A 23,746-nucleotide genomic window follows, 5' to 3' on the forward strand; every position below is an offset into this window, starting at 1 on the left:
ACAAGTTCATACAAACATCTTTTTATAAGTAAAAATACTTAGATGTAATAATATTTTTTTTTTAATATTCTACATTCTTCACAACTATTACTTTAAGTTATAAAGTATTAAGTTTATGTATAATAAATAATTGATGTACATTAAATATATATTTGATATATCTTTTCTATATTTACATTATACTTTTTGATAACCAATGAAAAATAAGATTATTTGTAACATTAATTAGGAATATTTCAATAAATATTTTTAACACAAAATAAAAGTAGTATCTTTGTTTCGCTTAGGCCTTCCAAAGCAAAAATTCCTTTCAACCTGGAACCATACACTAATTAGATCTTTATGTAGCTTGTGAATTTTTTGTATAACATATGTTTAAATATATAAATCAAATATATCCAAATACTTTATTATTACACTTATCAATATTATGGCTTGTACATTTACAAACAGTATTTTATTTGTTCAAAAATTATTTATAAAAAAAATACGGCTCGACTTTTCGAATTCCGTAGGTTTGTGTTACTCATGCTTTAGTTGACGCATCTTCGCTGACTGAAGTGAGTTGGCAAACGAACTGGCTTATTGACATTAAGTTCTCCACTCCATAAATTTACATTAACACACATTATCTATCTTCTCTGATAATTTAAACTACGACTAAATTTAGATCTCTCCAATTCCGTAGCATCAGTACAATGATCGGTATCGTAACTTTCATCATTTCTCTTAAAACAATCGCATTCTCTTCTTTCACTATAATTCTGTCATTCCCTGACATCTGTTGTCAATGTAAATCTAGCTGACTCACTGATCGAATCATCACGTACCTTGAGCCGTCTATTTCCATTCATATGTTCGATGAACGACGTGTTTGTGTTTCGCAGATCGCGGTGAATGTTATTCGATGGCGAGAGGTGAGTGAGACGGTAGCTCGCGCAGGAGTCGTTCCGCCGTACGACAGTTCGTGTGGTTCCCGTTCTAGAGCTGCCGATGGGAGCGAACGATACGTTCTGCTCAGGCGGTGGAAGACAGCAGCAGCATTTGAAGTAGGAACGGTGGAACTCGCGTCTGAATTTACCTGAAACAACGTGGAGTGGTGCAATGAGGATGGGTTTTTTGTGGGGGTTTTAAGCTGGTATTTGAATTATACCAAAGATCCTAAGGTGTCTGCAGTTCTCATATACAGTAAATTATTGGTTTAAAGCTTTTTCACAAAACGCACCAATAATTATTACATACGTAGACGCGTCTCGAATGAAACGATTAAAACGATTTCAGATATGTATAACGTTTCAATTGATTATTAAATTACAAATTTTAGTTTTACATATATTGCTACTGGGCTGCATATACAAAAAGCCAGGTGTTATTGCTACGTTAATCTGTCAACTTTCGTCACATATATACGTAGCATATTATAACATAATTATACGACATACACTGCTATTTATAAACGTATAAAAACTGATACAGTTCACAGTATCTCCTTGTTTATAAATGACACAAGAGTGACAAAGACAAAACAGTTATGATTCAAAAGTGTTGAAATAAAAAGGACGTGCGAATACATAACAAAATTATTGGGTGCATGCGGTTTCCAGATAACCAAACCAAACCACATACTAACCTGAAAAGCCTGGGAAACCTGCAAGCAAAATATTTCTGTGACGTATATTGGAGAAATCGAGATATATAAGTATTGTCTACGCCATGAGCATCTAACAAGCTATACTAAAATGCAAACGTTCTAGTTAGTAAATAATTATTTTGACTGTATTATTTAGTGTCTACAATTCTACTTATTTATTGGCTGTATACTAGTCTTAATAAAGGAAACCCATGTGAAAATTTAAGGAAATAAAGAAAAATCTTTATTATACATGCCGGAGCAATGGCGCTTGTAACAGCTGTCATTTTTATTATAATTTAATAACAAACACTATGAATTACTACAGACTATCAAATAGTCGTTAATTTGTAGTTAAATAATCTATATAACGGTTTTGAACTAATTTTACATTGATGTTATTAAAATGTAATGAGACAGTGCCATTGCTCCAATATACATAATAAAATATATGTAAAGTTAAAAAAGAAAGTACACTAGTTCGCACACTAGGATTTCCGCTAGTGGGAAGCTAGTCCATTTGATATATTAATGGTATTATCGCACAAAAATACTACTACACTTTTTGTTTGTTTGTTCCCTTTTGTAAATTTTATCTTTGGCTATATTGACAGTGTATTTGTTTGTAATTATATATGATTTATGTTAGCTGTAGGATTATGAAATAAATATATAAATATAACTTCACTTCTTGAAAAACTCATTTGGAATTTTAGTGTTTAAAGAACTTTATTTCTCATTACAAAGAAAAATATTTTATTTACATGAGAAACTTAATATTAATATGTATATATTCGAGCGAGATACACGTCGCCATAAGGCATCTTCAATTCAGTCAACTGTGTTCATTCTAACATGCATCTTTATCTATCTATCTATCTTATCTGAATTTGTCAAACACTCCAATATTGCGAATTTGATTGAGATGGTAATTGATTAAATAATTTTAATTTCCGGTTTTAGAGGTAATTTTCTAATCAAAAATAAAGATCTATACGAATTGCAAAGCTTGATATAAAAACAACCGTATTTAAGAAACCAACTCCGAAAACATTGGAATTTCCATTAGCAAATTTGCGTTCATACTAGAGGTATGAATAACCGAATATAAACAAATTCTCACGATCTCTCTTCTTTTTCGCTATCAACTTAACCGGAAATGTACCTACAAGTTAAATAAAAAGGTTCTGAAGCTACTGTTATAATAAAAGCTTTGCCTAGCAGGATCGTTTTAATAAATTACTACAAATTTAAAATTATAAGATCCATTTTAACGGTAAAATGAAAAGAAACTGAATAGGAATTGTGAAGCAGCGTAGGCGGACTGAAATAGAAACCTTCAAGAATTCCGTTAGAGCTATTTTAATATTAAGTATTTTATTATATTGTATCACAGTTTAAACGGAGAGACGGAAGACTATTTTGGATACAGACAAACATTTATTACTAACAAAACACACAAACAAACAAAAAATGAAAAAAATAAAAACTTTTTTTTTTTAAGAACAAGGTTAATGTGTGTGTGTTGTGGTTGTAATTTTCCTTGGCTCAGCATGAGTATGATGAGCAGTGTTCCACAGCGCTGGTCATGCTGCCAGAAATCACAGCGGCTAGTTTGCGCCTCAGTCAGCAAAAATTGAACAATAATAATATGTATATACTAATAAGCTAAGCTTAATTTCAGCCAAAGTGAATTTTGGCTTAATAAATTTAATTGAATAGAAGTATTAAATAATTATTTTTTTCTTTTAAACATATTAACTTTTATTTATTTATATTAGTAACTACTTTTAAAAGTTTACACTAGCTGTCCGTGATTCCGTTTCGTCTGCCAGAATTTTTTTTACCTTACCATATAAGCCTGAATATAAAATACTCGTATTGGTCCATTTGGCGAAATATTTTGCTATTTATTTAATAAATAAAGATGGATACGAGTCGCCGACTTGAAAGTAGATATAATTTTTTATGCCTGCAACTATAAAAAAGACGAATCAAAGTCTGGGTCACGAGCCAAAGGTCCTAGTTTCGATTCCGGGTATAACGAAACAGACTCAAAAATGCGTCTGCCTCATCAAACATAAATCATTATCTTTCCATTGTGTTACGGAAAATCGGGGGTAAATAACCATCAAAGAGAACCAGTAATTAGCAAATCTTTGTTTCTTTGTGTTGAGATTTTCTTTTGTAACTTCTAAGACAATGGTGATTAGTGATTAGATAGTTCTTTACGCTACATTTCACTTTTATTGAGTATCGGATAAAAAATAAATCAGTAACGCTCTTCAGGCCTGAGCCTCAGATTTCTATATTTGTTTCATGATCATTTGTCTAACAGGCTAGTAGGTAATTTAATGAAAAACACCTTTTAACGGATTGAAGTTATGTATTATTGTAAACTTATAACTATTTAAACATAATTTTTAATTTAGGTATAAAGACATTTATTCTCATACTAGACATTAGTCACTTACATGAGAACACTTATATGCTAACGTTAGAATTTGAAAAAAAAAAAAATCTTGGTAGAACTTGGATAAACTTTCATTTCCGTAGATTGGGATCACTCAATATATGGTCTTTTAATCTTTATTTAAATATTGCTAGGCTGCCTGCACTTTTTACATTTTTTGGGAGTCTATTATACCGCAGTACTCCCAAAAACGCTCAATGTTTTTTTGCCGTAATTGGTTCTATACTTAGGTAGAATTAAATTATGAGGGCGTCGTGAACTGCACTTTTGAATTTGATTTATTTTAGTGAATGTAATGTTAGTGTGTATGTAGTCATTTAAAATTTTATAGATTAATAAGCTGGTATTGTATTGAAATAATTGTTTTATATTCATCAGTTTTGTTTCTGTGTAGATTTTTTGTGTGGAAGTTGAGTATGGGTAATGAAAAAGCAATTTAATTACTTCATTTTGAGCAATTTGAAGATTTAATTTAATTTAACCGACGTTTCGCGTGCTTTACAGCGTGCGTGGTCACGGTGACTGAACACAAAAGGTGTTGAATGTTAAAAAAGTATCACAGCTGTAGAAAATGTTGTATTATCTGTATTTATTTCCCCAGAATTGGTATTGACTAAAAGATGTAGGGTTTCTGCGGTTAAATTTAAAATTATGTTTAAATAATTATAAGTTTACAATAATACATAACTTCAATCCGTTAAGAAGTGTTTTTCATTAAATTACCTACTTGCCTGCTAGACAAATGATCATGAAACAAATACAGAAATCTGAGGCCCAGGCCTAAAAAGCGTTACTGATTTAAAGTAACTGTATAAAAGTTATGTTAATAAAAGACAATACTAAGTTGGTTACTATCACCTCAAACACGCCGTCGACTTTTTGGTCTAAGGCAAGCCGATTTCTTCACAATGTTTCTTCCACCGTTCGAGCGAATGTTAGATGCGCACATATAAGACATATAGTTATTTAGACAAAACTAATGGAAAAAAACAAATCAATTAAAGAATATGTAAGCAGTGAACAAAACAATAATAAAAAAAAAGACTAATTGGTTTTTGAACTCTTTTATTTGTTAATAAACCTTTTTTTGTCGTGGGCTACTCAGGCACTAAGATCTCTAAGTATTTTTTGGTATTTCCTGTACTTTTAGTTTATACATTAAACAATAAATAAAATTAAAAACATCTATTTTTTGTTTGTGCTAATATATTCCGTTTAATGTTGTAAACTATTTTAAATCAAATCAACATTTCTGTATTGTCTCTGGTTTACGCGGAAACCACAGATTATATTAACGCGTTGGAAGGATTTCATTACATTATTTAACTTTATGACAGCAATCGTGTTAAAGGAGTAAATTTAATCAGATTTAATTTAATTTTTTATGGGTAAAAGCTCTTTTAGTGTTATGAATTTTAAATTGACTTTGTCAAAATATTAGGTACTTGATTCGCGTACATATTTTGATAAATTAAATATAAAAAAACTATTTTTTGTTCCTTCCATACAAAACGTCAATTTCATATATACCAAATATTTAACGAATATATTAGCTGGTTCACAAAAAAAACCTGATGCGCCTATGTTTTATTTTTTATGACCAGCCTTCTGTGCCTGACACTGACCGTCCATTTCTGTCTAAGGCGATGAATTTCCAACACCACATAACCGAAGAACACTCTCTGAATAACTCTGTGGTGAAAAGGAATTCTTCAAACGACCTCAGAGATAACACCTCAAATTGAACAATTATTTTTCCAAATTTCCGAACGAGAAAAGAAATTTTAATATTTTTTTTTTTTAATGTTTATGATATCTCATTTTATTTTTTATCTTTGATTATCGTTATTTTGTGTGGTTATGTGTGTGTTTTGTTTGTATTAAATGTTATGTCTGTCTGTTTGAGTCTGTAAAATTAGCGTTTAATTCTAATTATAGTTCACAGACATGCTTTTATAATGGAAGCGTTTTGCTTTGATAGGACCTTTAATTTAATAATTACAAAGGATATTTTATGAAGATGAAGCCTATAAAATTAAATAATTCATGCACATTCCGTTCGTGAAATATTGTTGCAAGATTACTTAATTTCGTTCGTGTAATTTATAATGCATTAATTTAATCACGGTACAATTTTCATATTCATGCTGAAAATTCTGTATCGTTATGCAAATTTCATAGGATTGAAATCCTTTCAAATAAGTAGAATATTTTACTTATATTGACATCAATGTTGCTTATTTGACAAATGATCATGAAACAGATACAGAACCTGAGGCCTAGACCTAAAAAGGTTGTAGAAATCATTTATGTATTTTACTAATATTACTATAAAACTGTTGCTGTAACATAAATTATTTCGTAACAGAATTCGTTTAAATTATTATGAGAACACTACTTTGTGATATTTTTTAAACTGAAATAAACTTTTAAATTTTTAAAGACATTCTCGACTCCAAATATTAACCAAAAACTCTGAGGAATATATCATATGCTATTATCATCTTTTCCTTTTAAAGGTACAAACATCAACTCGGAAAGGGATCATCACCGTATCACTTCGAGCCGTTGAGTATTGCTTGTATGAAACTCCCTACTGCACACTAATCGGAAACGTAACGTAATCGACTCGCCTTGGAACAGGCTCCGAACCGCGATCATCATGAATGCGTGCATGGTCAACTTGCAGTTCCCGCTGTTACTGCTCTCTGTACCCGAAATCACATCTCTTCGTCCACCCATTTGTGCATGGTCAACTTGCAGTTCCCGCTCTTACTGCTAACCGTACCTAAAATCACATCTCTTCGTCCACCCATTTCTGGCGAAACCGAATAAGAGAGTAAGCGCGGCGTTGCCTAACTGTAGTCGATTGTAAATACAGAAGCTGCTACACTTGGTTAGGTGCATACATTAGGTTGACGGCGAAGTTTCTGGGCAGTTTTTGCCGCTGCCGACTGAAGTATTTCTGAACCAATTCGACTTAGGGTCCTTCTAGAAAAGAGCGTACCAATTCTTAAAAGGCCGGTAACGCACTCGCGAGCCCTCTGGCATTGAGAGTGTCCATGGGCGGCGGTATCACTTAACATCAGGTGAGCCTCCTGCCCGTTTGCCCCCTGTTCTATAAAAAAAAGATTCCTTTCCGAGTTGATATGTGTTTTGACCCTAAATTGTCATGTTACTTACCACTCATAAAGTTGTAAATTAGCGGGTTGACAGCTGAGTTGGCGTAGCACATCACATGCGAGATCAGAGCTATACAGGTCATGATGTCGCTTTGCCTGACGTCATATGCCACCCTGTAGAGAAATTGAATATTAAAGGACGATAGACGTGGAAGAGATCTTGTTCTCTTTTTAATTTAATTATGTAAATTGTATTATATTTCTGTATGCAACGAAGTGTTAATAAATAAAGTGGAGAAAAATGTAAGATGTAAGACAGCAAACGGGAATTGGTAACTTGCTGTCGTTAGACTGTTGTAAAATAAAAAGATTAAGAAATCGAAAGAGAAGATTAAGAAGCTCACTGGAGTGAGCGAAGTACGAAGTAAAGGTCCTCAACTTCCCCGGTGAAGGCAGTACCAAGTCGTTATTTTATGAACTTCGTAGAGAGAACGTATAAAATTCTTATACCATCGCACTCACATTCACAACGCCATCTATTGTTTAAACAACGAATTACATGATGCCAAGCGATGAAGACAAGCGATATTGTGTATCTTATGTGTTTAATCAAATAATTTTCGTATTGGCTCAGTTACTATAAGGATAGCGTTTGTATTTTTGTTAGTAAATATATTGATTTCATATTCACAATTTTGTAGGCAACTTTCGCACCTTATCATACACCAAACAATCAATAATTTATCGTCTGTATCGGTTTGATCAAGGCTCACTTAAACACTTTGAATCTAACTAGCAATTTCATTATCTGAAAATGACGCCTAATCTAACCCTATCCGATTAACATGATCAAAGACAAAAACGGATGTCGTAGAATGACAGCTGCGTAATAACCGGATATTGTTTCTTATAGATATCTTTTAGATTCTGTTGGTCAGAACTCAGAATATAATTAGCTCTATGATACTCAAAAATTTGAAAGACATTAATGGTCTTTTGCTTTTTTAATAAATTGCGTCTGTTTTGCCGTTAATGATTTTTAGAGGCAAGGTGTCTTTATATCTTCGTTCTTATTATGATGATAAAATTAATATGACATTTGCATGCCTATTTTTATATGGTTGATTCTGTGATTTTTAATTTATCAATCTTAATGAATGGACGAGTTGTAAGCCATATGGATAATTTAAGCAAAAAACAAATTTTAAATACTAGTATAATATATGTTAATTTTTAAATAACAAAGTAATTTTCAGTTTTACTCCTTTAAATTTTACAAAATAATTATACATACAGTATAAACAGTCAATTCAATTTATAAAAGTATAATTTTCATGAGGTTATGACGTAAAATTATCATCCTTTCTAAATAAAATACGTTTATTTTGGAACATAAGATAATCATGGTATCACTTATTCCACGTCATTAAATTCGAACCTGTTGGCATCCCTACTCATCGGCAAAGAAGACAGAGGGTGTTGACCGAGAGAAAAAGCCGGCGTAAAAAACTCTAGATACTCTTTTTTAAAAAAAAAAGCAAATCGTCAAACAATTGTACAATATCTAAAACATATATAGCAAATTAATTGACAGTAGCCTGCCCAGCACTACTAGGCCATTTTATCAACTAGATAATCACTAACTTTATAGTAAGCCTATTTACACAGCCTTTTTTTATTACATTTCTTAAATTCAATAAAAGGCAGAGATAAAAGAGCCTCTGGAATTTTTTAAAGAAGAGTATCCCTTTTCGTAAAAAAAGAATTACTAACTTTAGACAGTCTTCAACCGGACTTTCTTTGAAATGTAATTTGTCAAACAAATAGATAAATATTTATTTTTAAAACTCTTTCGACACAAATTTTAAAAGTTCATGTCAATACATCCATAGTGACATCATCTTAAATTATTTAAAATACCTACAATATTACACGCTGTATTTTACAAAGGAAAATTAAGTAAAATTTAGAACCTAGTTTTAACAGTTTAAAGACGTGACCTCTACAATTACATTTGCACAACACAGGTTTTATGAGCGCTGTTCTATGCAGTCTGTTTTTGCATTACAAACACCGCTAAATCCATTAAAATCTATGCATCCTCGGCACGTGGAAAGCAACTAATGGCAGGATTATATAACAATTTAATACGAATTATGTTCTTTCATTTTATATTTATACGAGCTTAGGTTCTAAACCCTGAAAGGTTAAAATAAGATGTCTCTTTGATCCGCAGCTTATGTCTGAGCGTCATCAGTAACAAAGCATCTGGAGCGGACTATCTGTTTCCTGCTGCCGAGCGCCTCTCTTATGACAGTGTATAGTTTAGAGAAATGCCATGTGATATTTTGCCTTGTCTTACCATCCACGAACTGTTTCTCCAACTTCTCATCACATTCGGCATTTGAGATACAATCCGTTAGACAGGCGAGTTTGTATGCGAAGATGGGTTAGGATCTTTCTATTGGCACTCTTCGCAGGTCCACGATATTTTGGGCATTCGCCGCCAGCGCTACTTCTCAAAGGCATTTTCTCGAGCCAAGATAGTCCACATTTCTACCCCATACAGGAAAATAGGAAAGGCTATCGTCTTTTCTTCCTTTCTTATTCCTTTCCTTCATTTAAAAATACGATAAACGGCTGAAATATAAAAGTCTTTGCTCCAACTTTGATTGTATTCCCTTTGAAGTAGAGAGCTCTTGGGTCAGTTGAGGTTCAGGTGCACAGGCGCTTATAATTATTTAAGTTGGTGCCTGGTAAATAATGGTAACGCCAGAGCTGGTTAGCGTAACTAACTAACTGACAAGGGAGACCAAATTTTTAAATTTATTGTACTTATCTGTTGTTAATATTATAAATACGGTGGAAATAATTCAATATAGGTAATTGAAAAATTAATGTAATTATATTTGTAATCGCAGTATTTTGTTGTACCGTAGCATAATAATTTCATTAAACCAACGCGATCAGGTTAATTAAATGTTGTACTTATAACATTAGTATCCCGTTTGCGTAGAAATGTCACTCTTTGTTATATACACTATAAGTTTTGTCACTTAGGAGTAATGTAGCTGGCATTAAAGTCAAGGGATTACTTCCTACAAACAAGCTAAGAAACTAATTAACTTAACCTCTTTATGTCAGTGAAGATTAAAATAAGAAAAGGAGCATCTAAATGGACTACCCAGTCAGTTATACCTATATAAACTAACCTAACGTTAACCAATATAATAAGTAAATTGAAAAACTATTACTATATGCATTAATCGCGCTCCTAAACAAGACTGCTATGCGTACATTTATACAATCCACAGTGGATTTATAATGTAACATCATGATTTTATTCAAATAAATATATAGAAAAAATACTTGTACTACCTGTACTAACATATGCATCTCATTGAAGCCCACTGAAGCACAGCAAAAACTATAGATGTATATAGGTAGAATGATGTATGATAGGAAAGAGAAGAATAGATAAATTAGGAAGAATAAATAAGGTACCAGATGTAACAATTAAAATTAAAAAACTTTGTGAAAGTGGCAGATCGCAAGAGGAACATAAACGTGGAGCTAGAAAGTATTGAACTGGTGTCCAAGTTACAATAACCGCAAAAGAGGAAGACAATTAAGAAGGTGGAATTAGACAAAATTAAAGAAACAGCAGGTAGTACATGAAGACAGATAGTGGCACAGTGCAGATAGAATGATATTCGCTGGCTATAACCAGAAAAAGAGGGCACAAAGATATCTCGAAAGAACGAGATAATAGAAATATAATATAAATATTATTATATGTGAAGTATCGGAAATAAATGGCCTTTTTTATTTTACTTTCTTATTTGGGTACACAAGTTTATCACACTGAACGAACCTAGCCGAAAACTAAAAAAAAAACTCCTCACTTACTGCTAATGTGCGTAAGACTTACCTCAGGACAGATACGAGATGAACAGGGAAGTAGCAGACAGCAAACATAATGACAACAGCTACCAGCATCTTGGCAGCTTTGCGTCTTGAACGAAGTTGACCTTCAGTTGAAGCATTTGTGTGAATTGACGGCGTAGTGCGTCTGTTAGCTGCTAGCCCTGTAGAAATAACTTGTTGTAATAATGTTAACTCTCATAACTAATCTTTATCAACCCAGCTCCTTCAATATCGCTTAACACGAAATTCCATTTCACTAATTTTTAAGTGAAACTTTTATTACATCGTCTGAAACTTTTTGGTCTGTGTGGCGTACGTCGCGTGACGGTCGGCCGCGGAGTAGGAATAAAGTGAAAGGCGCTCGCCATAGCAGCCAAGGCCAATATGGCGGCGCACATAGTTCGCAGCAGCTGACCGTGTAGTGTATAGACTATTATTCATTTGTACCAGTGCTCCACGCTATTTTAATATGTGTATAAAATCTAAATAATTGTTAAGTATTATGTATGTCGTACTCTCTAAGACACAGAATTCAATAAAAATATTAGTTGGAGACTTAGTCTACTTTTATTAGTCCCATTATCATTCCAATTTTTCAAGTATCCAATTAAGATTGATAAAGCGATTTTATACCCTTAATGGAATATTATTCCAAAAATTTTTAGCTAAATGTCTATAATGTAAAAATAAGTTTCACTTTTACCGTGGTTTCATAAAACCACACAATACCTCACTAACAAATTGTAGATAGTTGACAAATTTATATACGTGTCTTGAAGATTAGGGCTACATAGTAATTTAATACTAGTACTTCAATCAGCCGGTGAACTTTACAGACATTAATGAAGTGTATAACTTAGTTGAATTACTTTAGATCTAATGAATTTAGTAAGATTGATAAAAAGGGTAAGTATGATGGGCAAGTGCCATCTGTTCTGATTACAATACAAAGTTTGCCTTCTGCTTCGTGCCTCTACTGGAGGTTGGCAATCAGTGTTGCTTAAAGCTCTATTATACCTAAGGAATTATCGCACCCCTTGTACCATCAAAGGGACGCCAGGAACTCGGGGCCGTGGTAACAGCTTTCCAGCTTTCTTTTCTGCTAAATATTGAGCAGTGGGCAGTTCCCGTTGCCTTCTGCCCAAATTCTGAGTGAAAAAAGCCAACTCTAGTCTTAATCGCCAAGAGTAAATGTCGCATGTACGTTGCTTATAGTAGTCTAACATTGTTTGGTTTAGATTATATACTTAGCAAGCAAAATCACCAAGTTTAAGACTACTATATGTATAAGGCTATATATACCAAACCCTTTAGATCCTTTCATCTCCGAGATATTCCTTCGGGAATTCGGGAATATTGGGTTATGTAATTTAAATACAATTAGGTGGCGTTAAATATATTAAATAGTACTTAGGTAAGTACTTTTACATTCATCTTAATAATAAAAAGGTTACAACGCTTAACATATGTTTTATCTTTTTTGTTAAATGTTAATCAGTTTTTAAGTGTAATTAGTACCATTTTTTAATCCCTCAACCCGTACTCAAAGGTGAAGAATTCCCAATGGTAGATGGTAAAATATAAAAAAAAAATGGCCAAAGAAAGATCAAGATTATATCTTACCATGTGTCACACACACTCAGACTTGGGCATTGCAGAAAATGCCAAAGAGGAATGTAACACTTCGCATAAAATTAACGACCAAAGTAGAGAAGATATATTTAAAGATAAGATTATAAAGAAAATAAGCAATCGAAATGGAGCTGGACCGGGGTGTTTGAAAAAGACAAAATATATTAAAAAACGGCAACCACGACATGGAGATAAGAAAGAGAAAGACAGAGCAAGAGATGGGCAGATGACGTTGTGGTTTATGACATTTTCTTTTGAATTATTGTATGTAAAGGGAGGATAAAACTTGCTGAGTTTCTTGCCCGTTCTTCTCAGAACAAGACCTCCTGGTAGTCTTGCGAACGGATGGCGTAGTTTTGCTCTTTCGCGAATTTTGTAAACGTTTTTGACATTCATAAGCATGCCTTAGGTCGCATCTGGACTGAATAAATGAATTTTGATTTGATTTGATTTGATATAAAGAAACAGGAGGCACTAGGATAAGAAAAGTTAACATTAGAAGAAAATGGAAGCAGGTGGAACAGGCCGATGTGTTACAGAACACGCTGATCGTCAAAACTAGATTACATCTAAGGTATTAGATTAAATGAGGTTATGTAACTTAAATAAATGTTTCTATATAGGTATGCTGGGTGTCAGCAATAAGTTTCATCTTTTATTAATCTAAATTATTTAATGCGAGCTTGCCAGGTCTATACCAGAATAAAATTAACTCATTGCAAAGATAAGGCTTGGTCTAGTCTTGATAAGTTCCATTATATTTTAATACCTTGAATGCAATTAGCACTTGTTGTTATATGGTACGTAAGATAAAAAGTGTGACAAACCCGGCATCTTTTAGTCATACAAATCGAAATCGAAGAATGTGCGTTTGTTTTTATAGAACGTGCAAATTGGCTCTCTTGGAGCTCATCTGATGATAAGTCGTCATGATCATGGATATTGAATACGCTCAATGCTAGAGGACTCGCGATTGTGTTGCCGGACTTTTAAAAATTTGTATTCTATTTCCTTGAAGGACCTAATCGAATTGGTTTGGAAATACTTCAATGGATTTCACATAGTGGTGGCAAAAACTGCCCTAACAACCGCAGTTGTGAAACGGCGGACGTCGAGGTGATACGGGTGGAATTTCGTATTCTGCCTCGACGTCTGATGATGGCATCATTATTAAAAGCCTACTGGCCCAAAAAGTTGGTGGACTCCTAGTTTGACTAGAGCTCACTACAAAGCATTTTTCGGCACTACATTGATCAACGACATATCTATAAATTAACTTACCAATACAGACCCAAAGTGTGTAATTCACTCGCTTTTATGAGGGGACCTTTGTTTACATAGTACCTACTGATACTGTAAATATTAACTTTAAAAGCTCCGGGATGAAAAACCTTTTCAATTTTCTTAGGTAACGTTAGGATTTTGTTATTTGTATTGCTTTCCAATCTACCGTAGCGATATTCAGAAAATGTAATCTAGAAATACTGTAAAAGGCATTTCTCTCAAAATACTAGACCATTGTTTAAACATTTTTATAGAACGTGCTGTGAAGGGCGTAAATAGCTGGTCGGTAAATATTCTTAAAAGATCTAGAAGATTTATTTGGAAATTGTTTGATTGGTCCTGTTTCTACGCATATAAAACTCAAACTCATAACAACTTTATTCATATAGGTAACCAAGTACACTTATAAACGTCAACAGAAAAGATGTTAAATTAATTCTACATTAACCAGTTCGCAAGTCAAAGGCGTAGAGCGGTCAAGAAACTCTCCGACGCTCTATTTAATTTAGTTTTGGGTCATACAAATTGTTTGAACGGGAGCTAATCAATCCCAAGGATTAGGATCATTGAAATAATCGTCAAATTTATAAAACGAGATTTTTTATTTTATCCAGTGGTAATTATCTAATTTCGCTTGGGAGTTATATAGACGAATACAATTTCCATATAAAGAGTGGTTTGCCAGGAGCCTGGTTGGTCTGAGATTAGTTCCCCTTCAAGTATACTCGTGAAAGTCACAAACAAGGCTTCAAGAATAAATTGACCTGATAGAGTCATAATTTACAATTCCTTAAACTTATTCCGTGCTGATAGGGGAAACACAACAAATACTTTAAATAGCCCGCTTCTGCAGCACAAATATAGATTGAAACTCTGTAGCAGCACTCAACAGTACAATAGCGTAGGAGACAACGCTGTGAAAATAGCTGATGAGTGTTAACATTTGTTTTTCTAAATGTTCAAGATGTAATTTATATTACCCAAAATACATCTGTAGACACTAAACTAAATATTGTTCTGTTACATTAAAATGTCTTTTAAGTCCGCTTATATTTTAAGAACTGAACCACTATTTAAACGACTCTCGTAATGTGATAATAAAACTACTTTACTTTGGTCCCTTTCTGACAAATTATTTCTACATTGCAATAAAATGAGACAAATGACTCATTAGCAAGTGCAATTGAAAGATCGTTTTTGCTCATTTAATATAACATATATAAAAAAGGTAACAATATTTTATTTATTTTATTCTTTATTACTCAAGAATTCATATGGAACATGGTGTAATGGTTGCAGCTCCTTAAAAACATTGTGTAATAAAACTTGGCGATTAAAAAGAATGGCGGTTAATGGAGTTTATTGCCAGTTCTTCTCTTCCGTTCCCTTGATTTGAGAACTGGCAGTTAATGTAAAATTAGATTCATTTAAAGTATATTTCTTTTTTTTAACGTTCATAAGTGTACAAGAGTACCTATGAATAAATGATTTCTGACTTTGAATAAATTTTAAATTCAAACAAATTTAAATATTTGGAGTCCATGGCAGTGTACTTTTAACGCTGGCTTCATTTCCTCGAGATACATATTCGTTGAGCGAGGAAATCACCAGCCCTTGTGTCACCGGACCAAACGTCCCGTTTTGAACGGGACTGTCCCTATTTCAAAAGAGTCCCGGTGTCCCTGAAATGAACTGCGGGACGCAAAATTGTCCCGTTTGCAGATACCACGCTATTATTTGAGCAGCAATAAAAAATCAAACCAAGACTCATGCATATTTGTTCGTCATCATATTAAAAAAAAATTGCTCTTCTGATAAATATTACTATCTATATATTTTTTTATTATTAATTTTCTACTCCCCTGCCATAGTGTCCAGGGACTTTATATATCACTGCTACTATTTGACGCGTCGGGAATTTACTACCTATATTTAGTGATTCGCTTTTAAGCCTTTTCTAATTAAATAACTTGAAAACGTGTTTTTTTCTAAATTGTATTCTTTGATTCAAACTAACCCATTTTGAATCAAAGAATACATGGTCACTTAAGGTTTTATCTACTAACAGTAAAATATGTCTTGATAACTTAAATATAATAAATGTTTTTTTTCCTACTTCTGATTGCTCTCAAAGACTTAATTGTGTCAGATTGAGGTCTATTTATTATTAGAAACTTATTGAATTCGAAGCTGACTTTATTACTTTATATTTTTTCGTACATTAATGTGAATAGATTTCAGATATTAATTTCCGAACGTCTGAAGTCTTCACAAGTGATGGGGCGAATAACGAATATTCTAGAAATTAATTATATATGTACTTACAATTATTTTGTCCAGGACAAAGCTTGTGAGACTCTGTATGCCCAGGTATGTTATCTGACCTCCAGAGGACTCGCACAATCTGGCAATAGGCTATCATCATCAGCAGAAGAGGGAATCTAGAAACAAAATGAAAAAGTAATTGGATATGAGAATTCGCGGAATGGATCATTTAAATTATCTTATGTTTTTGTTAGTTTAAATGTGTGTGTATATGCTATTTAAGTAATAAAGGTTAAAAAATAAAAAAAAAACTATATATAATATGATACAATATGTATGCATGAAGCTATTAAAAAGGGAAGCAATATAAAAAAATCATATTAAGCCGAAATCAAGTTCCCGGTAGCAGGAACATGTTTCAAAACTAATAAGTCTCTCTCTCTACAATATGGCGAGGGGGCCGATGGCTGACCATGCGTCATACTCGTGAATTGGTGCTACTTGTGGTGACTGGTCGTACTTGAATTCATATATGCGCTGACATTAGTTGTTTCTACAATGTATTTGCGTGTTGTTCCCACGAGAATTAAATAATAATATCCGATATAATTTCAAAGACGTCAAAACATTAATGACGTGTACCAGGCGCAAAAGACGGACCTATGATAAATTATCAATATAGCATTGCTTTCAGAACCGATCAATTGATGTTATGTATGCGTGACAATGAGTAATTAAATAAGACTAGAACTTAGTCCTAGGAAAGTCTGTGATTTAATTTCTGCAATTCAGAATATAAAGTTTTACTGTTTCGCGATAAAACTACTTAATTACGATAGAGTTATTATGAAAGTTATCTGTTCCAGTGGAACATGATATATAGACCAGTGTCGATAATTTTTGAAACCAAAAAAAATTACAGTAGGATGAAACCCATTAGAAATGCAGGGGAATATGATCAAAATGAAAGGAAAAATAAATTACGGTCGATCCGAGTTCGGGAAGTGGGAGGGGGGTGACTTTTAAGGGGGAAAAATGGTTTATCTTGATTTCCGGCGAAACTACCAGTCCTATGGAAAAAAGTTAAATGGCAAAGTTGTAGGTCATAAAAAGATCTACAACTTTGGTATTTACAATTTTTTCACATAACCTCAAAATTTAGGTGAAAAATTCAAAAAACCAAGTTTTTGGTTTTTTATTTATATCTTTTTTAAAAAGTTTTTTTTTTCTACGAAATTTGGTGAAAACTTACCTTATTATGTCCCAAATATACTGTAATTTATTTGATTAAAAATATTTATTTTTTCGCCTCATTTTAACTTAATATCAAAAAAGCACCCTAATTTTCAATCGAAAATTCTGACGTCAAAATTTCAGCTTTTTTCAAAAAGTTTGGGGGCTTTTTGTTCGTTGAAATATCTACTTTCTGATGGTGTAAAAAAAAATATACATTACTGTAGGAAATATTATTAGAAAATGCAAAAAATTGAAAAAACCTCAAATTCGAAAATTTTCTTTTAATTATGTACAATTTTGAGGTATTTATTAAAATTTACACTTTAATTACTCAAAAAACGTAAGATTTCATGCTTCATTGATAAACGAAAAAATTGCAAATTAAAATATCTATATATATAAAAGAAAGTCGTGTTAGTTACACCACTTATAACTCAAGAACGAAAGAACAGATTTGAGTGAAAATTGGTAGGGAGGTAGCTTAGAGCCAGGAGACGGACATAGGATACTTTTTATCCCGTTCGACAGCGTTCCCGTGGGACTTGACATGAAACGTCAGTCACTATAAAAAGTGGTATAACAAATAAGAATCAGACTTGGAATAATAAAACGCAAATGATAGCTATGTAATTGACGTATAATGACAGCTATGTAATGACGTATATATGACAATTTGATATTTGTAAGAAATCAATATTCAAAATATTTCTATTAAATAAATACGTTTAATTATTTTTACAATTTACAATTTAATTATAATGATAGTGCTATTGCCCATTCGTATAAACAGTGAAGAGAACTATAAAACTCGGTATTGTCGTATGTATACAGTTCATCCAAAGAATGATGAATGTTTCTATTTGTTGTTGTTGTCGAATGACGCATTTAATCGAGTATTGGAACGGGAACGTGAATATGATCACCAGGAATTAGATTTAGTAGTTCAAACGAATGTACCCCTGTTGAAATACCAACAAAAGGAAGTTTATAATACTTTAATGAAGGCAAACGATGATGAAAATGGTGGTTTATATTTCCTAGATGCCCTTGGTGGAACTGGCAAGACATTCCTCATGTCATTAGTTTTAGCAACTGTTCGGGCGAGATCCAACATAGCGGTTGCAGTTGCTTCTTCTGAAATAGCAGCCACATTGTTAGAAGGATGCCGTACGGCTCATTCAGAATTAAAATTACCGTTAAATCTTCTAACTATTGGAGAACCAACGTGTAATATTGCAAAACACTCAGCAATGGCCAAAGTTTTAGCGGCATCGAAAATCATCATCTGGGACGAATGCACAATGGCGCATAAACGTGCATTGGAAGCACTTAACCGAACATTAAAAGATTTACGCAATGAATCGAGATGTTTTGGAGGAGCAATGATTTTACTGTCTGGCGATTTCCGCCAAATACTGCCAGTAATTCCAAGATCTACGGCTGTCGACGAAAAACGCTTGCCTCAAATCGTCAAATCTATGGCGCTATGTGACGAAACTGCAGCTGACAACAAACATGAGAGTTACATTGCTTACTGATAAAAAAGAAGAAAAAGAATAAAGATGTTGTTACGGACAACGAACAATGCAACTTAGAAAGCTGGTAAACGAAGCTGCCAGCCAGATGTTATTCTACGAAACGGTCGGCGGCTACGCAGGTATCAAAAGGGACGGTCGGCCCCTTTTACCAGCGTGTAGATTTAAGGCTTAGTTTTAAGTTATTATTTGTAATACTTCAGATAGATTTACGCAGCCGTGCCGGACGGACGTTAGTCATAAGCTTGCTTCGCTTTATAATTGTGTTTTACCATCACTAACGTTCGATCAATATACGGAACAATTACTACTCCATTTCGAGTTTCATTTCGAGATAGCGGCGGTGCTTCAGAACGAGGCGCCGTACGCTCATAGTTTTGGTCCTTCGAGAAGCCGGATAACCAGAAGAAATATACTCAACGCATCGACGCCGAGAAGAAGGAAGATTTTACCTGCGATCCCAGGAAGATTTTCATCGGCAGTACTACCTGCGATCCCAGGAGTACGTGCAGAGGGTTGACTTCATTGCCTGTACAAAGTGACTCACCGCATCGACGCACTGCTGCCGTGGGTCGCCAAAGGAAAGCATTATCCACCAGTTCATCGAAGCGAAGAATACAATCGACTTCAAAATGAACACAAGAAGCCGACAAGCGAGGAGGGCAGATGAAATCGATGAAGATGTACGGACAGAGAACGTGCCGTTACAATCACCATCGAAAGTCCTAGAACGTGGACTAGCTGATGTTACACACGACAGGGAGTCAGTTCAGACCTCTAGAAATAAGATGAGGTCAAAGGCATCCCGTGTAAAGCAAATTGAGTACGAAGCCCAAGAACGCTTAGTCGCATTGAAAAAAGAATATATAAGGAAACAGTTCGAATTAAAGATGCAGGAGATGGAACAAGAGATGGAGCTTGAAATAAAATTGTTAAATGAGCGATTCGCCATTGACTTAAGCAGAGCCGACGAAGAGAGAATCGTCAAATGCTTGCCAGAACAGCGGAACGGAAACAAGTCCGCTGCTATGGTAGATAGATGGCTAAGAAGTCATAACGAGGTGAATAATCTATCTCAAGGTGATAGACAAGAAGACACAACGCTCCCAGAACGCGTGGAGACATTGAAACACAATGTGTGTCGGGAAATAGAGCGTCCCATATCACCTATCGAAGAGGTCTCCGTACCGAAAACGATATCCCAAGATCAAGGGATAGAACGGCTTATCGGAGCCTTTGAAAAAATAGTTACAGACAAACCCCCTGTACGACATGCTCAAGATCTGACGCAGTTTGATAAAGCGCTGGAAGAAATAAATAGATTACCCAGACCGGGATATACAGCTGTTGAAATAAACCAGTTTGCAATAAAAGTGCCAAACATCACGTGGCCATTTAAAAGTGTAAACGATCGTAGCTATACGAGTAACGGAGCCTTAGTCCAAGAAATAGTGTCTAAACGGAAGCTACACTATCAGACTAGATGGACAGACTACGGTAAGGCTAATAGTAATGAGAAAGAACCAATTCTCACTACGCTCTCAAAATACCTCTTAGAAGAAGCGAGCTTACAACTCACTTTCAAGTATAGTCAAAGAATTAGCGCGGATAATTTGCGCTACAACAATGTGGTTAAGTTACCACTACAAGAAATGATCGGCGAAGTTAAACTACAATTATTAATTGGAGCAGACATTTGGCATCTCATCGTTTCAAGAAAATTATACTGTGGGAAGAATAATGAACCGTCTGTATCTTTAACACGATTAGGCTGGATTTTACATGGAACAGCGCCTAATCGAAGTTTAATGGAACACAATGAACGTGTCTTGTACTGCATGAAAAAGGCGGCAGAAAACGACGTTTACAAAGAGACAATAAATGAGTGTATAGAGGCAATTTTAAAACAAAGTCTTGCAACAGATGCCTTAGGGATAAATAATAAAAAAAGGTTAACAAGCGCCGACGCACGTGCAGTTCAATTGTTTAATAGAACAATAGAGAAACGAGAATGGCGTTACTACCTGGGATTGCCATGGAATACTGATAACACGAAATTCCCAGAAAGTTATAATATGGCATTTAAGCGGCTTAAAAGCATTGAACGGAAAATGGATCAGTCGTATGAGTTTAAACAGTCATATACGAGACAAATAAATAACCTGTTGGGGAAGAATTACGCCCGCCCTATTGAAAGACCCGAAATACCGACATCAAAAGATTGGTGCTTACCTCATTTTGCTGTTACAAACCCTAATAAACCGGGAAAAGTTCGTCTAGTATTTGATGCAGCGGCAAGATCAAATGAAGTATGCTTAAACGATGAGTTACTAGACGGGCCAGACTTATTGCAATCATTGCCTGGTATATTATTTATGTTTCGCGAGAGAAAATACGCGACCACAGCTGACATTAGAGAAATGTTCCTGCAGATTAAAGTGAACGAAGACGATCAAGTTGCTCAAAAGTTTCTTTGGCGTGGAGAAAATCGAGATAAGCACCCAAAAGAATACGTTATGACTTCATTGATATTTGGCGCTAAGAGCTCGCCATTTCAAGCACACAGCGTAAGGGATTACAATGCTTCGTGCTACCGTACTACACATCCAAACGCTTATAATGCTATAACAAAAAATCATTATATGGATGACTACGTAGATAGCTTTGATACCGAAGACGAAGCCAAAAAAACAATACAAGAAGTGATTGAAGTTCATAGCTATGCCGGGTTGATATTGGCTGGATGGAATTCAAACTCACAAAGAATAGTGGAAGCTACGCCACCTGAGCTTCGCACTACAAGCCCCAACGAGTTGGGAACCACACCCTTGTATTATGAGAAGACATTAGGAATAATTTGGGAAGCCACTGAAGACATACTTTCTTTTAACACAAGCCTCCACGGAGTTCCTCAAGAAGTGAAACAGGGAATCAGGCAGCCAACTAAAAGAGAAGCTATAGGAGCCGTTATGTCGATTTTTGATCCGCTAGGATTAATAAGTTATTATACCGTAACGGCGAAGATAATTCTACAACAGTTATGGAGATTAAAGACAGGGTGGGATGAAGAAATTCCTACTGACCAAGCTACGGAGTTTAAACAGTGGTTGAGCCAGTTAGGAAAGCTAAAAACACTGAAGATGCCTAGATGGTATAATTACACGAGGGGAGCTGAGCCACAATTGCATGTGTTTTATGACGCATCTGAACAAGCAAAGGCGAGAGTGGCATATTGGCGAATTGGAACCGATGTTATTGACGTCAGACTCACAGCGAAAGCATGGGTGGCACCTATTAAGCCACAGATTATACCGCGGCTAATGATGGATGGATGATGGTCACTCAGGTATATAAATTATCTTAAAACAGCAATAAATAGGCATCTACAAATATTATTTACAGAAGATTCTACAACTTTTTCAAAATATTGTAGATGTCTTATTAAATATTAACTTTATTAACTTATTTGTTTGTTAATTATAGAAGTACTAGTTGACCCGGCGAACTTTGTTCCGCCTTAATGGCAATAAATAAGCAGTTTGGGTTTTTTTATTGGAAAAAATACAAAAAAATTAAATACCTACATTAATCATTCATTATTATTTCTGTATTTTAGTACATAGGTTGCTCTTCACTTAAGTACCTTGTGATACACATTTTTTCATTTTTTGTTTTATTATCAGGCGCAAAAACAAACAACGCTGATGGTCTTCCGACCCGTGAACATGCCACGTATAATTGACCATGGGAAAAACATGAATGTTCTAGATTTAAACCACAAACTTTTAAGGATTGGCCTTGTGATTTGTTGATGGTCATGGCAAATGCAAGACGTATCGGAAATTGAAGTCTTTTAAATTCAAACGGCATATCGGTTGGGATCATCGGGATCCTCGGAATAAGAACTTCCTCACCTTTGAATTTTCCTATCATTATCGTAGCGTAAATTACATTGTTCTTCAATTTTCTAACCACCAAACGCATACCATTATGTAGTTCAGGTCATCTACATCTTTATTCTTTTTCTTCTTTTTTATCAGTAAGCAATGTAACTCTCATGTTTGTTGTCAGCTGCAGTTTCGTCACATAGCGCCATAGATTTGACGATTTGAGGCAAGCGTTTTTCGTCGACAGCCGTAGATCTTGGAATTACTGGCAGTATTTGGCGGAAATCGCCAGACAGTAAAATCATTGCTCCTCCAAAACATCTCGATTCATTGCGTAAATCTTTTAATGTTCGGTTAAGTGCTTCCAATGCACGTTTATGCGCCATTGTGCATTCGTCCCAGATGATGATTTTCGATGCCGCTAAAACTTTGGCCATTGCTGAGTGTTTTGCAATATTACACGTTGGTTCTCCAATAGTTTGAAGATTTAACGGTAATTTTAATTCTGAATGAGCCGTACGGCATCCTTCTTACAATGTGGCTGCTATTTCAGAAGAAGCAACTGCAACCGCTATGTTGGATCTCGCCCGAACAGTTGCTAAAACTAATGACATGAGGAATGTCTTGCCAGTTCCACCAAGGGCATCTAGGAAATATAAACCACCATTTTCATCATCGTTTGCCTTCATTAAAGTATCATAAACTTCCTTTTGTTGGTATTTCAACAGGGGTACATTCGTTTGAACTACTAAATC

The 23,746-nt window shown here is 34.4% G+C and overlaps 1 protein-coding gene across 1 annotated transcript in view; it reads right to left on the reverse strand.

The window, feature by feature from the left end:
* Positions 1–230: 230 nt before the first annotated feature.
* Positions 231–23,746, reverse strand: part of LOC111000413 (orexin/Hypocretin receptor type 1-like) — a 34,203-nt gene continuing 10,687 nt past the window's right edge. The window contains exons 4-7 of the mRNA XM_045632738.1: positions 16,394–16,509; positions 11,157–11,313; positions 7,287–7,399; positions 231–1,081 (exon numbers count right to left, since the gene is read on the reverse strand). Of these exons, the coding sequence (XP_045488694.1) occupies positions 768–1,081; positions 7,287–7,399; positions 11,157–11,313; positions 16,394–16,509 (700 nt within the window). The 3' untranslated portion in view covers positions 231–767. The remainder of the gene's footprint in view (positions 1,082–7,286; positions 7,400–11,156; positions 11,314–16,393; positions 16,510–23,746) is intronic.

This window comes from Pieris rapae, chromosome 20, assembly GCF_905147795.1.
Source record: "Pieris rapae chromosome 20, ilPieRapa1.1, whole genome shotgun sequence".
Taxonomy (NCBI): domain Eukaryota; kingdom Metazoa; phylum Arthropoda; class Insecta; order Lepidoptera; family Pieridae; genus Pieris; species Pieris rapae.